Source organism: Mchenga conophoros, linkage group LG8 (genome assembly GCF_057382185.1).
Source record: "Mchenga conophoros isolate Kocher_MC1m ecotype Shallow Benthic linkage group LG8, M_conophoros_male_GT1.1, whole genome shotgun sequence".
Taxonomy (NCBI): domain Eukaryota; kingdom Metazoa; phylum Chordata; class Actinopteri; order Cichliformes; family Cichlidae; genus Mchenga; species Mchenga conophoros.
Genome location: NC_140533.1, coordinates 25,679,814 through 25,697,378, shown reverse-complemented (window position 1 = coordinate 25,697,378; position 17,565 = coordinate 25,679,814). Strand labels below are relative to the sequence as shown.

Genomic DNA, 17,565 nt, shown 5'->3' with positions numbered 1-17,565 from the left:
TGAATGGTTGTCTATCTCTATGTGTTGGCCCTGTGATAGACTGGCACCCTTTCAGGGCCTACCCAGTCTTTAGCTCTATGACAGTTGAAATAGGCTGCAGCGCCCCTGAACTGGATAAATGGAATAAATTGGATAGATGAATGAACGTAAATAATTTAAAGTTGTTTTTGTTTTTTTTTTACTGATATATATATATATATATATGAGAGAGAGAGAGATTAATTAGTCTAGAAGCATAAAAACATTTAAAAAATTGACAAATATATATATTTGTCAATTTTTTTATGTTCCTAGACTAAACGCTTGTATTTTTCCCAAGTTTAATAAACTGGAAAATTAGGATTTTTTTCTGGGTTGTAATCACCCAGATGGCACCATGATAATATAATGCTATTTGCAGTGAGAACCTTGGACATGATGCTTGATAACAGGTCTCATCTTATTTAGTATTGCTAACATTTATAGTTCTTACATCTTCAACTATGTAGTACTCATTGTCCATATGTTCTCTTTTCCCTTCTCCTTCTTCTATCCTTTTCCCATATTTCTTCTCCAACCCCCTCCCCACCGCCATCTGTGCTCCCTCTTCCCGCTCGCCTTCTTTGCTTTGTGCAGATCGCTCAGGCCTGACCTGTACGGAAAAGATCGAGAAGTGCCAGGAGACGTACCTGCTGGCGTTCGAGCACTACATCAACTACCGCAAGCACAACATTCCCCACTTCTGGCCGAAGCTTCTGATGAAGGTGACGGACCTGCGGATGATCGGGGCGTGCCACGCCAGTCGCTTCCTTCACATGAAGGTGGAATGTCCCAACGAACTCTTCCCCCCGCTCTTCTTAGAGGTCTTCGAGGACCAGGAGGTGTGAGGCACACTTGCCGGCACGCAAAGGGAAGAGAAAGTTGGAGCGAAACAGAAGATGGGTTAGTCCATCGTGCTTGTGGGGGAAGAATGGAGGGAGAATCCTCTCTGCAGGAATCTGCATCTCTCTGACATCACATTCACAGTATGTGGTTTTAAAACTGGAAACAACAATATCAGAAACGACACACCAGCAACAGGAGAGTGAAGCAAACAGAGGATTTTGTTTTGTGAACACCCTCTTCTCCACCTCTTTCTCCTCCTTATACCAACCCCTGTTTTAAAATCTGTTTGGGGGCCCTTCTGTCTGAGCATGATGTCTTATCTAGTAAGAGTTGTAGCCATTTGCCAAGACACAAACACACACAGACACACACACACACACTCACAGCCTGTTCCACCTCAGTTCTTCAGGGCAGCACTCTTTGGAGGGTCAGTTCCCCCTCCTTGGTTTTATTGTAGCGGTCACAGATTTACACTTGTCTTGAAGCCCATGTTTCCGGCGTCAAAGCTGGCCAGCACCTCTCAGTATTATTTCTGAATAAGTGTTAAGGCATTGATTCAGAAAGTATGGACAGTAGTGTCATCTTGTTGCTCACAGTCATGCAGGCGCACGAATTTAGCAGACACTGCACATAAAAATTTCAGCAGACGTAAACGTTTCCGTGGTGCATAACGGCGGCAGTAAAGCAGAGCAGCCACACCACTTATCAATTACTCAACTCAATCTGAGCCATGACAGCTGTTTTTGGAGCTTGTTCTTCTCATATCCCTGTGAAACCGGTGCTATATTTATATAAGGCTACTCCAGTTTTATGAAATTGTGTTCTCTACCTTTGAAAAACATACAGACCATGGCTTCATATCTACTTTCATTTTTGTCATTGGACCGGTTCCTGTGACATACAACACACACATACGCACACACACGAGCAGACTTGCCTTGTCATTGCCTATGCTGCTTGTGCCAGCAGCCTACCATCTTATGAATGACAAGTAAGCCCTTCTCTGTCTGAAGAGTTACAGCATTGAAGGAAGGGAAGGAAGAGAAAAAGAAGGGGAAGGAGAAAGGGAGATGCTTAGAGGGGAGGTGGGAGAAAAGGAAGGCGCAGGGACAGAGAGAGGAATTACAACGTAAAAGCTGGACTGTAGCCAGAGTTCAGAAGTAAATCTCCCACACCCAACCTCCGAGGAGGCTCTGAATAGCAGCAAACACCAGCAAGACGGCAGGCCTCATCACATACACACTGACTCTCTTTTTGTCTTTTTAACTCTCTCACACACACACGAAAACACACATCACCTCAGAGTAACGTGAATGCCTCATTTTACTGAATGCACTGCACGGCAGTGTTGATATACAGCCCTAACCTGCAGGGTTTGTACAGAGTCCTCTTATCGTGGGCTCAACTCAGTGTGGCCCCTCCAGGCTTCCATACACATTTGCCTTCTGTTTTGTTTTGTTTTTTTTCTTGTTTCTTGGTTATTTTATTCTTTTTTTTTTATTTTATTTTTTTAACATGGACGTCACTGAGAGCAGGCAAATGCCAAGAAGGCTACCATTTACCTCAAAGTGGACACACCCCTAGGCTGGGGCAGCATTACTGCCCCTGTGGTGTCAGGCACTACCTCACCTCTGTGGACACAGGGCAGCTGCCCACAGCCTACACACAGACATACACCATTCGAGTTGGAGTATGTGTAGAATGATACACAGATGTGCATAGCTTTTTGCATAGGTGCACACTCGTAGTCATGGAAAGACTAAAACACTCACAGAATACACACATACACACAGCGCTGTCACTTGGTTCAAATGAAATACCACTGAAGACAGGAGGGCCAACCATCCCCCTGGAAGGTTTTACCCCCTTCCAGGGAGTGGTACCCATAACATTCGGGTTATCTCTTCTTCTTTTTCTTTTTCTTTTTTTTTATCAAGTGGGACCAAGTGTCATCTTTTCAAATTTGGATTTACCAGTTTCTCTAAAGACAGAAACCGGCTCGCAGAAGCAACGAAGGACAGCGTGGGATGTGCAGCCCATTAAAGCAAAAAGCAGCAAGAGGAACGATTACACGGAGTAACTGAAAAGTCAAGGTGGCCACGCCCGTCAAATCAGCATGTGGTGATGACGTACCACGCTACACTTACGATAGCTGCCACTGGAGCTTGGTAAATATTTTCATGGAAAATTTCAGCTTTCTGTCATGCATGGGCAGTGTGTTTGACATAAAAAATGATGGAGTGAAGCCTCCTCACAAGCAACTCAATCGCACTTCTAGCTCCCCAACGCTCACTACTATAGCAGTAATATCTCAGCTCAAACATCCATGGCAGATATGACAAGTTTACCCTCCAAATGACCATACAAGAGTGTTTGATTTGATTTCAAAAGCTCACTCTGTTCAATCCAATTCTGGGGCCAAGCCAAATCTCACTGGGTTGAAAGAAATCTAGTTTATTTTCTATCCAATACCAAGCAGTAGTTTATACTGGGCACATGCACAGGATGGGTTATCCACACCTCCTCAGAGCTTGAGTGCAGTTGGGAGGGGAGAGGAACTGGAACGCCATCTTTGGGCACAGCGGTGGAGTCTGGTTTGACTGTTCCTAAAGTGCATCACCACCTCTAGAGATCCATCCCCACTCTTTTCTTTTCTACCCTCCTCTTGTCCAGTCCGTGACACTGCCCTTTCTGGAGCCTAGCTCAAGTCTAGCCCCCCCTCCTGCCATCAATATGATAACAGACCCCACTCAGCCAGGCTGGTGGGAGTTTTTGCACTAATGCAACACCCCATAAACTCTCCTTTTCGGGTTAGTTTCCCCAATTAAAATTGACCACAAATGGGTATCCTGAACTGCTCTGTTTAACTGGGCCTTTGCACTTGCAGTGGGCTTGGCCCTAAACCTGTCCTGTTGTCAGCATTACACCAGTAGAGCCAAAACAGCCCAAAAGCAGTGGGCAGAGATCCCTCCATAGGAGGGCTTTCTCTTTATCCGTGTAGTACTCACTGTCCCATACTAGAGCCCACTCAAAGTTCACTTTAAGCCCTCTTCTGAACACTGAAAATCCTCTCCTTTACCCAAAGCATCCTAGCTGTCACCGCTGAGCAGTTCATACCCAGTTTTGTCCAGATTCATTCACACCAAACAGGATCCAGGCCTTGTGAAACAAGGCTGGCCATAACTGCCCTTTTAGAGTGGCGCCACCAATTGAATGTGACCGACAAAGCAGCAGGGACGAGAGACTGGAGTGTGAGAATGCGTGGATGCAAGAGAAGAAGAAAGGACAGGAAACAAAGAAACAAACAAACAAAAAAAGCTGAGGGCCCCAACTCTCACTGCCATCATTGACATGGGCGAGAGGGGGTGATGTGGCTGGTTGCAGAGACAATGTCGTCAAACACAGGGAGGAAGGGCAGATGTCCCCTTCGGCTCCCACGCAGCCCCACGCAAACCCCCGCTCCCGTGCCAGCTGACGACCCCAAATGTCCTCCCTCAGCTCCCACTGTAAGGATTACCTCCAACGTTCAGATTGTGAGGATCAGGAAGACAGATCCCGCATTCCTGAGATGCAGGTTTGGGATTCCAACACATCTTTGTAAAAGAACCGATAAAGAAATCGACGGCCTTTGTTTTTGTGAGCTGTATGGGTATGTGCGTGTGACAGTAGGGGTTATAATGCTGCTTTTTACTTTCTGAGTCTGATGTAGATTAAGAAAACAAAAGATATATGAAAAGGATTTTACATCCGTCAAACAATATGAAAAAAAAAGATGACTTTAAAAAAAAAAAAGACTCCGGAACAAAATTATTGGAGATTTTTTTTTTTTCATTTTATCATTGTTTTCTTATATTTCTGTTTGTTTGTTTTTTTTGACCCTTCAACTGCTCTGTGTAAAAGAAAAACAAAACAGCTGTTGTCACTTTTTGACCATGTGTGCAGTGTAACATATTTCACTTCTTTTTCACGTCTATAGTTTGTGTTTGTAAGCCAACTGATCTGTTTGTCCCTGTCCCTGTGTCTGTGTCTGTCCAGTTGTCCGTCCCCTTTTATCAGGAGGAAATTTACAACCAACAAAAAAAAACCAGGAATTTCTTTTTTTTATATATATTTTGTTCCTTTTTTTTTTAATGAAATACATCTTTGGAGGAAAGAAAAAAAAAACAAATAGAAAAAAAATAACGCAACAAAAACTGAAAATACAAAAAAAAAACAAAAAAACTGAAACACAATCTTGTCATACCTCACACAACACAAGACTCAAAGGAACTTGGGAGGAGTCATATTTTGCAGGCACATGTGAAAGTTCAGAGATGCATATATAGATTTTAAAAAAGTGTACATGTCGAGATAATATGTGCTTGTGTACGCATCAGTGTAAGTTACAAAAGGACTCTTCCCTCAAGCTTTGGTGCCCTCTACCTTATTGATTTGGTTCTCGAATGACAGGAGGTGCAACTTAAACTCAAGAAAATGTCGAGACATCAGCTCTGAGCGCTGCCAACGTGAGCACTTCTCCACCTTAAAGGCACAGTCTTTAGACGGTAAACCTAAAATGTGAATGGCCCAGAGACTGAGGGATTGACTTCTGTAATAGCTGAGTGTTTTATGGAATTGAATGTAGCTGACAGGAGGGGGCTGGACCTGACCCCGGCACCCACAACCTAACTTCCACACACCAGCAGAGAGGATAGTGGTGTCACATAGATGTTACAAAACAACCAACAAAACTGAGAATATATATATTGCCCATCTGCAAGGTGCAATACTATGTTATGTATTTTTCTATGTTTTGTGTTTTGTTTTGTTTTTTTCATTTACAGCTTATTTTGGCCATAACCAAGGATGTAAATACAAAAACATACAACACTCGAAGATTCATTGTAAAAAGTCAATTTAACCGCTCCATCCCATTGTCATGCAAGTGGATAAAAGTAAAAAGAAAAAAAAGAGCAAAGTAATGTGTAATGCTTGTTACATTTTTTTTATGTGTGCACCCTCTCACATGTGCATGCAGATCCATATTCAGAAGTGCCCTGTGACATTAATCGTAAGCCCTGTGCCTCGTGTTGTTTGCAAAGAGATGGATGCATACCCCTCGTGTTCTCACGCTTCACATGAATGACTATAGTTTTGTGTGTGAGTGTGCGTTTACCTATGGGATCAGATTCCGTTTTTCCAAACTATTGATGTGAGTGTTGCCAGCAGCTGTGGCAGTTAAAGGTCAGGAGTGCAGTGGGGGATGTTTTATTAAAGAGACGCTTCACCCCAAAGTCAAATCTACATGGCCCATAGTAGAGCCGGGGTTCTCTAAGTGTGCTCCAGTGGCTCTCAGTGGCATTTTTGTGGCCCAAGTAAGAATCCACTACTATTATAATTTCATATATTTGCATATATTTTATTCATCCACAGTTCTATCAGGACTGAGAAGCCAAAAGTAAGACATGACAGGAAAACAAGGACTTTATTAAAGTGTCAAAGAGCAGTGGATAAAGAGGCAGGTCGATCTAGCAATAGGGAACCCAACAGAAAAATAGGGAAACAACAGAAAAGACTTGGGAAAAATGAGGCTTGACCAAGATGGATAGGTAAGGGTGATAAGCAACAGGTGAATTCAATCAACAGAACATGTTAAAAGAAAATTCAATAATCAACTAGTTTTCTGAAGATACACACACTTAAAAAGCCTTTGATTAAATGTGCATTTTTCTTGTGCTCCCTAAATCTGCAATTGGTCATCGAAACACCGAGAACCCCTGACCGAGATTATGTTGGTGTGAGTTGCCTTTTTCTTTTCCAGAGACATGAGCTGCAGAAACGTCAGCCTTCTCTTGAGGAACAATAATTCTAACGGGCCCATTTACTTTGTGCTTCTTAAAAACTCCCCTGTCCAACTGAGCTTTCAGTCGCCAAGTCGCTGCACTGAAGGAAAGCATGCATCTACCATGTGACAAGAAGCTCGTGCCTATGACAGAATGTGAACATGACCGGCATTCATTTCAGCTGAGCGGTAATGCTTTTCATTTGCAATGGCAGGCTTAGTTTAGTGCAAAGAAAACAGTCTGTACCTGAAACTGGTCATGTCGCAACACGGTTTCTGACTTTTCTGTAAGTAACTTCACATTACTTCTGAGTTTTATAGATTTTGGGGCACTTATGTTATAATTAAAGAGAAAACAGGCGTATCTACAAATTATATATCCAAAACTCTGCAACTCACACCAAATACTCCAGGTAGATAAACGTGTAGATTTGATTTTGGGTGACTTACAAAGGAAAGTTGGAAGTGGGATAGGGAGCAGGGTATTATTGGGCATGAATGCCAAACAGCTGTTTAACACCCACATCGTAGTTGTCAAAGTCTAAAATGGATTTGTTCACCAATGCCCCAAAAAGCCAGCCTAAATACACTGAATCCGAACTTTCTGTGAGGATCAATTTAACTGAAACCTGAAGTAGTTTGCAACAAGTACGTGAGGCCTCATTAACACAAGTCATTTCAGATGCCATTGGGGCCTTCTTCCACAGGTCATTTGCTGATGTGGTTGCACTTGTGAGGCATAAAGATTACTTGTGCATCTTGGAAAGACAAATGTGTATGTATAGCATTTCAGTAACTAGCTAAAACGAGTCTGGAATCACCTCTCGAATTAGTTTCAGTAATCAGATCTCAGTCAGTTTTAAATGCTTTTCTGGATCCATTTCCTTTTTTCTGCTTCTATGAGATTGAATAGCTAACCAACCTCCCCACAATGCATAAATGAAAGTACAAATGGTGTCTTAAATGATGCAAGTTTGAACCAAGCATCATATTTTCAGCTCCAACTGTTTAAAGCTGAAAGTAATTTTGGTTTATAACAATTGGTGACACCCCGAGCTCACACAAATCATGCTGTTCCTCACCACAACAAGCAGACTGATGTTTTTGAGGCTGGCTTTGTGGAGCTTCTCAGCCCTTCCCCTCCATGGATCCTGGTTTATTCTCACATGTTGACATGTTGGACAAGGGTGGAGATTGTCTGTAATGTCTTTTGGTTTTATGGTTGTTTTTGGTTTCCCTCTCCCCTCCCCCATGCCAAATGTAGAGTTTGTTAAGACATGCAAGTAGCAAGATGTCTATGCAATTTCCCTCCAAATCCCTCCAAAAGACATGCTCACTGTAACAACTGTGAGCCGGTCTTGCTTATGAAATCAGATTTGGCCCTTGCTTGAATTCCAGAGGTTCTTTGCATGACCCAGAGACCCTTGCTACTTTCTGTGGGTGTGGGCCAGAACTGTTGGGGTTAGCTGGCCTTTAGCCCAGCCTGCTGGCTGGTCCTTAGGCTCAGTAAATCTTCACAGTCGTCTGGGACCCAGAGAAGTAGGAGGGGTTCCGGGGATGTTGTGGAGAACAAGGATTCTACGAGACGTGCTGTTTTTTTTGTAAACTGCTCAGAAAGTGGTGTGTGTATGTATATGTGTGTTGTTTGGAACTTTGCTTGTGTGCGTCGAATGCGATGCTCTCATTGTTTGGTGTGTCTCAGAGCCTCAAAATATAAAATTAAAACCAGGCCCTAAATTCAGTCTTTCTTGAAAATGTAGCTTTAATCTTTGCATATCGCGACCAAGTTGCTGAAATTTATGTAGCACAAGTAAGGTTAGTTAACCATGTGCTTACCTCTTCTTTTGAAATGTGAGGCAAGTGTTTGATAGCAAAAATCCATTTTCCTTTAGCACTTACTTAGAAGCACTTTGAATTGACCAAACCAACAGTAGGTAGAAGATTCTTCAGAGGTAATACTATAATTATGAATATATATATATATATGTATATTTAAATTGCACCCAAGCCAAATGACTTTTGCACCATTAAATTTCTGTTCAATCTGAAAGTAAAAACGGCAGAGGCCTTTGGGCAAAGCCATGCAATGAAATAATCAATTATAGCGTTTACAGTTATTTTGAATGAAGTGCAATAAGTGGCCGAGTAAACATTGTGAATTTTATTTGATTTTTATGTCTAATCAGATCTCTTTCTTACATTTGTGTGAAAATAATGCACTGTCCCATGAGAGCATCGGCAAGACCCAGTACACACACACAGACACACACACGTGCACGCACACACGCAAACACAGACCACTTTTTGTGAATGGGTAAAGGAAGCTATTGAAGGATTCTCTCAGGTAAAAGAACATTTTCTAATAAATGATGATGAACCTTGGATGAAAAAACCATTGTTAGCTCCTCTTTTTTGTCTCAATTTGCAATCACCAGTGTTCATTTTACACTTGTTCTGTCATCCTTTCCTGGATGGAAAGGAGTAGACATCCAGGTTCCCAGAAATCGGACCCCAAGTCCAACCTCGGGCAGACATAACCAGGCCCTCACTGCTTTCTTAACCCTAAATCGAAATCGATTTCTTTACATGTGGGGAGTGTTTTGTCTGTTGGTTTTTGTTTGTTCGGGTTTGGGTGCTTTTGTGTATCGCTTGGGTTTTGTGCCGCACTATATGGAAGACCATTCCTGCCAGAAAAAAAGAAAAACATCTGAAATATTAGGAGTATTTTTTAAAGCATCAGATTGATAAGAAAATGCTGAGAGACCAAGTCATCATTTTTACTTAAAGGAGATCGACTCCCATGTTCAAGTCGTATATTTTGATTTCACACGGTGATTATCATCACTTAACTCATTCACTGCAATTGACGTCTATAGCCGTCAATTGCAGTGAATGAGTCAATGGGTTTAACTCATTCACTGCCAATGGCTGGCAGTGAATGAGTTAATTTTGACATTTGATTAATTTAAAGTGTTAATTACGGGGTTATAACATCAAAGTCACATATGTTTCATGAAACACGTCTTTCATAAAAGATCATGAAAGAGAAAGTCAAGATCTGTTGTTTTTGACTCCGTTTGGTCAGTTTTTTCGTGGAATAGGTGAGTTACCATAACACAGTAAAGACATACAAAATGATTGATTTTGGTTACAGTTTTATTTTTGATTATCAATAAATTACATTCGCATAGATATGTGCAAGAAAAACTGTGTGCAAAAATTAATTCATCCTTTCATGTCAGCAACACTCTAGCGTCTTTGCACTCTTTAGGGTCAAAGTGCCAGCAGCAATATTCAGCTTTTCCTCATCCAATTGCTTGTGGTGTACATACAGCAGTGCATGGCTCCCATCCAAGCCAGGCACTATTTGCCCTCAGCGGGGCAAATGAACTGGCTGTAGTCCTCCAGCCACAGGCCTCTTTTATTTTCTGTTTAACTCTCAGTTGTATGGCTAAAACCAAGGCTGTGCATGTATATAAGTGTGTGCACGTGGATGTTGCTGTTTCACATGAGAACTGTGCTGTGTGCAAGTGAACGTTGAGTGTAAGTGTGTGAATGCTGAATGTCTGATGGACCTGCTTTGCTTCCCCTTCCAAAAATCCCTAAAGCACCTTTTCAGGCCGCGGTGTGTGACGGAAGTCTGTAAAAACAGATTCCTGTCACATACTTGTGTTATTTCCTTTGAAGAATGTAACCAACACTGTGTTCAGCGGGCTAACAGAGAGGAAGTAGGAGGGGTCACTTGGGAAGCATTTCTACTTGAGTGTGGCGGGACTGCAAGAGATAAAAAACAAAACAAAACTGTGAATTTCAGGAGTGGGTGATATTTTAAACTAAAAGCTGCATCAATTCTTACAAATGGACTGTTGCTGCAGAAAAGAGCAGCCACGGCTGCGCTTCGAGGCTTTGCAATTTTGGGTTCTCCTTTCCAATGATGGCCTTATCGATTGTTTTTATATCCCTCCTCTTGTGTGGCATTGCTGTACAGCATGTTTCATAGGACTCCAGAGGATTTATTATGAAGGCTTGCACTTAGAAATGCTGTGGAGTTTGTTCTCGGGGAAAAGAATGAATTAATATGCTGCATGGTAGGAACTGAGGACTCCCAAGAGTGACTTTAAGGTTATCACTACATACAATATGTCCAAGCTAGTACTCCCTTTGTGGCTGCATTAGTGCAACAAGAAAATCAGAAGAGAAAATTGAAACCCATGAGCTAAACAATGTAATCAAAGCACCAAATGTTATTTATTGGACAAGCTACAAACATTGTTACAAGTTTCTGACAATGTTCAGTAAGCGTGAATTATAATTGACTGTTAGAGTATGTTTGGATAGCTATGCATTAATGGCTGAGTAAGATGCATATAAATTAAGCTGTATTGATCAAGAGACTAAAGTCACCCCGTTTATCCAAGGTTACATTAAAGGGAACAGTTATCCTCATTTCCAGCTAAATATTTTTTATTCTTGGACTGTACTTGAGTTGCTCTGAATGAGTCACAATTCATTATTATCCTTGTTTACCTCATGCTCCAGTCACACTACAGAAAACAGAGGCTGGAGACACAAATTATTGCAACAGTGTGCAATGAACTTGCAATCTTGTTACCTTTGAAATGGTTGCTTTAGAGACGGGCGACCACTCGTCAGTTGCTGCCATCAAGACAATGATAAAACATTTGCAAGGTAATTCCCCTGCTGCAAAGACGTGTCATAGATGAGTTTTGCTGATTGGCGCAGACTATTGCTGATTGCATTGTGTTGGCAGTCTGTCTGGATTTATAAATCCGACTGTAATTATTTGCAAACCTGTTCCAGTTTGTTTGAGAGTGATTGCACGCAGCCCAACTCAGATCACGTTTGTTTGGAGACTGGTCGCCTCCCAACTGGCAATCTGTGCAATTGCCTTGTGATCAAATGTGGTCACTGAGAAGTTGAGGGTGTTGCACGCTCAACCGCTGCAACAATCAATGCAATCACTGGGCAACCGCCCTTTTTTCTTTGTCGCACGGAGGCTGCCTTTTTTTACTCTCATGTGACTGAGCCATCATACTCTGCCACTATTATACTTTACGATTTTACCCTGTAAGCCAACTTTCTTCTGATTGGCTGCCCCTCATAAACAAAACAAAAAAGGAAACTTCTGTGCTGGCAGCCTGAGCTGTGTGCCTGAAATTACCATATTAGGGGATATCTGTTCTCAGCGACATCACACCAAGTGAAGAGCACACTTATTTAGAAAAGATGAACTTTGCCACCGTGGCACCCAATTATTAGGGAAGTCCCATCTTGTGACATTCACAGGAATTACCCCTTTGTGGCCATTAGAAAGAATGCTGGTTTAAGGCACTTTCACAGTGCCTTTAATAGTCACACCTATGTTTTATATGCAGTTTATAGCCAAGAGTAGAGAAAACTATCTGAAATTTGAGCTTATGGCTCACAGGAACTACTTGAACTTATCTCAACCTCATTATTTGAAACACTGATCATGTTTAATATGAGTATCCAGAGAATATATGTGACAGAAAATATGTAAAAGTATAGTTGGTCCCCTGTTAGCTGAGTTCAGTGCTGTATGATTTGGCCACTATGAATAACTTTATGTGGACACTGTTTTCCTTTTTACACCAAATACCAAGTAAGACCTGAAGATACTTATAGGTGGTACAGTGGTGTGGTCTTGGAATAAGTTTTATGCTGCTCTGACTGTCTGCATGGAGATTTATAGCAATGTTTTTTGTAAACGGGTGTAAAATGCATGCCTAGACAGATAAGAATGTACACGGATTAGCTCATTTATTAACAGTCTATCAATCAGAGATACAGATCAGAGAATATATGAATATATAAACTGTATAGTAGTTGTATGGAGGTGGGGGCTGCTTCTAAGAAAATTATGCAATGCTTGTCAGGTTGAAAAATTGGTTTAAAACTGCTCAGGTTTGATTAAAAAGGCCTCAAAGGGTGCTTTCATCCATCCTCTGTCTTTCCCACTCTATTGGTCCAAGATGTCTCACTTGTCCTGTTTTGTCAAACGCTCTCAGAGCATGTGCACCATCAGCTCTCATGGCCCATGAGCCCATTCTTGTACGCAAAATCCGAAGAAAACTCTCTCTGGTCAGCAAACCTTAAGGAAAGAAATCCATTTATTTCACTATGTAGCAGGTCCAAGTCACTTGATACAGCACCAGCAAATTACCAAAAACCACCATGGCTTCAAGGCGCCATGCCCACTGCTTACATCGTCTTTACTGCACACCTTTTTGCCCACAATGTTTGTAACAGATAGGTCTCAGTGTTGCATGTACAGAAAGCTTAGCATGCTTATAGTATGTTCTGTGAAACTCGCAAAAACTGTGTTTCAAGGAAGGTTTCATTTTACCAGGAAGCAGACAGTTCTACATCCAGTATGCAGCAGCTGGTGCTCGTGCTAGATGTTTTTGTGTCAGACTATTTCTAGATGGGGTTGTCATGTACAAATGTCTATGAGCTATATGTGTCTGTATTCACTATTTTACTATTGATTGTCCTATTTAAAAGAGACACTTTGTGCAACACGGGTGTGTGAGGCCATATGATAAATCAAGAACAAGTAAAGTCTTTAGAGCTGCAATTAATAGACTGAACGACTTAGTAGGATGTATTTTTTTCTTGATTTAACATGAAAACATCAGTTTCACGGTCTGTATTGTGCATTACCCTCAACACTTTTTACAAACCTCATGTGGTAAATATTACAGAAAAATCAGCCAATAGAAGCAAAGTAACCTCACAGTCGGAGATGAAGAGCTCTTTCGCTCTCTCCCTCTTTTTTCTCTCTCTTTCTCTCGCTCTCTGGGTTAAGTTTTAATTTGATGTTTCTTTGGGAATTTTCTTTCTCCTCTGATCTTCTCAAGGACAGTCTTTCAGCCTGCATATTTGTGTCGGTGGAAAAACACACTACAATACATTTAACAAAATTACAAAAAAGGAACCACTGTTCTTTGTTTGATGCCACTCTTTCAAATGTTCCTTGTTTCACTGTGACTGCAGAAGCTGCTGGGAAAAAGATGTGTTCTGCAGACACTCAGGGGTTGACCTGACCAGTCAGGGATAATTGGAAGGTGCCAAAGACAGGATGCTAGGTGTTTTTGTTAGTTATTTTGAAACTTTTCAGCCAGGTTATTATCTTTGGAGCAACCACAAACAATTGTTACTTACCCCAATCCAGGATAATGTGTAGGATTTCATCAAGTCAGTGGCTCATGAAGTTCCTTTAGTTCATTTTAATTTAAACAAAACCTCACGTAATGAAGTGATTATTAGTTGTAACATTAGAAAAAGATTTGCCTAGCTACTGTTACATGGTCATACTGTTACACAGTCCCATTTTGATGCACAAAATTAATGTTCAAAATAGATTACTTTATTAAATATGACTTAAAGCGACTGAATGACCCCAGAAACTCATCAGGACAGTGCTAAAAAGTCAAGACAGAAAACTGTTTTCCCATACAGTTCTATAGAACTCGAAATCTTTTTGCGACCACAACTATCGCCATCTGGTGGCCTCTAAATAGAATGCAGGTTTAAGACACTTCCGCATAGGCTTTATTTTTTCCACTCGGAAGCTATGTCCGCGTTTTATATTGTCTGTTAGTTATATTGGCATTTTTGGAAAAAAAAATAGGCTAGAATCTGATTAACAATCACCAGTAACTAGGGAAAAATAAGTATCGCCAAAGAGGTTGCTTGCTTTGTTAGGTGAAACTGGTTGCAAAAAGGTATATACTGCTGCACCGGCAACCTCCTTGCGATTGCTTTGTTGCTATCAGATTGATTGACGCAGTTTGAATAAAACACACCAACTTGTTTGCAAATAGTCACCAACTACTCTCTGAGCTGTAGTAAAACAGAGGCACTTCACTTTCAAAGTAAATCAATCAATTGTCGAATGACTTCTACCGCTAGCAATGTCAAATGTCAAACATTGTTGATTTTAGCTAATTAAATCATGTTGTGCAAATATACTGAGAGAGCGACATGGTAGCCTGTGTAGTTCAACACCAATATGTGGGAAAAGTTGCACATTGCTGTGAATTATCACCCTGTTGTATAGGAACATAGTTACTAACATGTAGCTAACTTGGCTAATACTAACTGCTAATCGACAGGTGGTTAATTTGCCATGTGTTGATTGGTTGATTGATTGTTGCTATAATGATTCCACCAACAAAGATAAATGGTGTATCTCTCAGCGCGACACACATGTCATACAGTAAACACAACATACGATAACAGTGTGTCTTAGTACTAGTTTGGCAATAACGCAAACGGAAACAACAAGATTCGGACTTGACTTCACATGGTGGGTGTCATTAATAATAACAATTTTATGGCTGTTACACGAGAACCTTTAAAGTTGGCGCCAACTTCCAAGAAAGAAAAAAAAGTGTTGCTTTATATTGTAAGCCAGAACAATAGAGATCTCCTGTTTAGCAAGAACTTGGCAATTGTGCTGCTTTTAGGACACTGTGCAAACATAAAAGAAGAAAATCCAGAAGCTGGTAGATATTTCTTTTTTATGGGCTCAAGAGAACAGCGTCATCTTGGAATTCAGTTATTAAAACACATTCATGGTTATTTTTCACTTGTCAATCACTGATATCCCTCATCTTAGAAGTTACTACGAAGACTCCCTAAAACTGGAAGAGTTTTTATTTTTATTATTCTTGAGCTGAATATTATGAGTCACTGAAGGATTGATGTCGAGGTCCTGGAACAGTACTAGACAAGGGGAGAGAATACAACTCCAAAGGAAATAAACACTGAGATGGAAAGCTTCAATAGAAAACCATTGAGACTGCAGGTACAGCCTTTGCTAGACTTTGGTGCATTATAGGAAACAGTGCACAGAAAATAAAGGCCATTAACTGTATGAGTACAGATCTCTCATTCAATCTTGATCCCGAGGTGCCAGACCGTCATGTATTATCAGGGTAATAAAAGGGTTACAGAAGCTCTTTAAAAGTTTACTCTTATGTTACTGACATATGGGAGACTATGTAAATTTCCTTGGTATGACAAACCCCACCTTCTGGATGTCTGGTGCCAGTTCAACCACACAAGAATAACATTATACCAACAAATTTTAAGAAACCCAGGTTTTGTTCTTTTTGTCTCCTTTTCCTCTCTTTATTTACCTCTCAGTTGACGCCACTGTCACTGGCATGCAAAGCAAAGGAACAATGTTCAGGATTCATTCCCATGATGCACGGGGGTAAACAAACATGCAAAGACATACAATGAAGCTTAAGGCAATGCTCTGGGCTAAATAAATCCACACTGACAGCACTTATTGCAGATAAACGCATATACACGCAGGAAACATCCGAATATCTACTGTGATCTCCTCTCACACCACCCACAACTTCATCACACCAAACCCTTCCTCACCTGGACCTATTACCCACCCCTCCATTTTACACCCTCCACCCCTCCCCCCCCCCAACATGAGTCCAGTGGGTGGTGTGCTGTCAGGTTTATATGGTGGGCTGCTTACGACAGGTCCAGACAATCAGCGTGTTTGTAAATGTCAGTGTGTGATTTTCAAATCTTTGTTTATGGTCAGGGTTTTAAAGGAAGATATTTTTTATGGTAATTGTTGCTGGTCTATTTTACTATATATTTATGTAATAAATATGTGAGTACATTTACATCTCATTGGCTCTTTGGTCTGTTATTAGCCCTCGGTTTTCCAGCTGAACCATGTGCTGGAAGGTTTTCATTAATGGACTAATAAATGGAATTCACAAAAACCTTTTTCTCATTGTCTCTTTGTGTTTTTACAGCTGTATAAGCGTGGGATTTGTTCTTAGATTTAAATGGTAAATGGTAAATGGCCTGCATTTGTATAGCGCTTTTCTAGTCCCTAAGGACCCCAAAGCGCTTTACACTACATTCAGTCATTGGCAATGGCAAGCTACATTATAGCCACAGCTGCCCTGGGGCGCACTGACAGAGGCGAGGCTGTCGGACACTGGCGCCACCGGGCCCCCTGACCACCACCAGTAGGCAAACACGGGGTTAGTATCTTGCCCAAGGATATTTGGCATGCAGCCAGGAGGCAGCCTGGGATCGAACCACCGACCTTCTGATTAGTGGCTGACCTGCTCTGCCACCTAAGCTACAGCCACCCTAACAATCAGATCCATATGTGCAATGACATTTTTTTGTAGTTTTGCCTTTGCACACTGCCAAGTATGCACCAGACAATCAAGATGTGATTGAATTGTAGAGTTTTAGATTTGATTCAAGGGGTTTGGCAAAAGTGTTCCATTAACAGTTTGCAATTTTTAAACAGTGTCCCGATTAATTGGATTATTTGCCAGTAAACACTTTCGTGGCTGGTTATTATTTCATCACAAATTAGGCAGATAAGACATCTGGAGTTGATTCTTATTGTTATAAATGCATTTTGTAGCCATTCGCTGGAACTTTCCATGTTAGGAAAGTCCAAAGAAATTAGTGCAAGTGAATGACACCATCACTAGGCTGAAAAACAAAATAAACATGTCAGAGGACATTTTTCCAAATGAGCAATGTTGTGCAATTAAAAAAAAGAAGAAGAAAGAAACACCAAAAGACCTGAAAGACCACAGAAGGCAACCGAAGTGCATGATGACAGAATTATTTCCACTGTTAAGAAAAACAACATCGTAGTATAGTAGGCAGTTGACCTGGGTCACGGCTGTTTATTAATGAAGCTGCTGCTAGTGCTGATAGAAGCAGCAGGATGAATTTTAAAGCATACAGGACTATACTCTGCTCAGATTCAGACACATTTTCCAAAACTATTTCACTGTAGAGAGATAATGACAAAAAAATGTACTGCA

At 41.1% G+C, this 17,565-nt stretch overlaps 1 protein-coding gene across 3 annotated transcripts in view; it reads left to right on the top strand.

The window, feature by feature from the left end:
- The window catches only part of thrab (thyroid hormone receptor alpha b), a 169,465-nt gene extending 153,079 nt beyond the window's left edge, over positions 1-16,386 (top strand). For all 3 annotated transcript variants that reach the window (XM_085285221.1, XM_085285222.1, XM_085285223.1), the window contains one exon: positions 616-16,386. In XM_085285221.1, the coding sequence (XP_085141347.1) occupies positions 616-866 (251 nt within the window). In that variant the 3' untranslated portion in view covers positions 867-16,386. The remainder of the gene's footprint in view (positions 1-615) is intronic.
- The last annotated feature ends 1,179 nt before the right edge of the window (positions 16,387-17,565 follow it).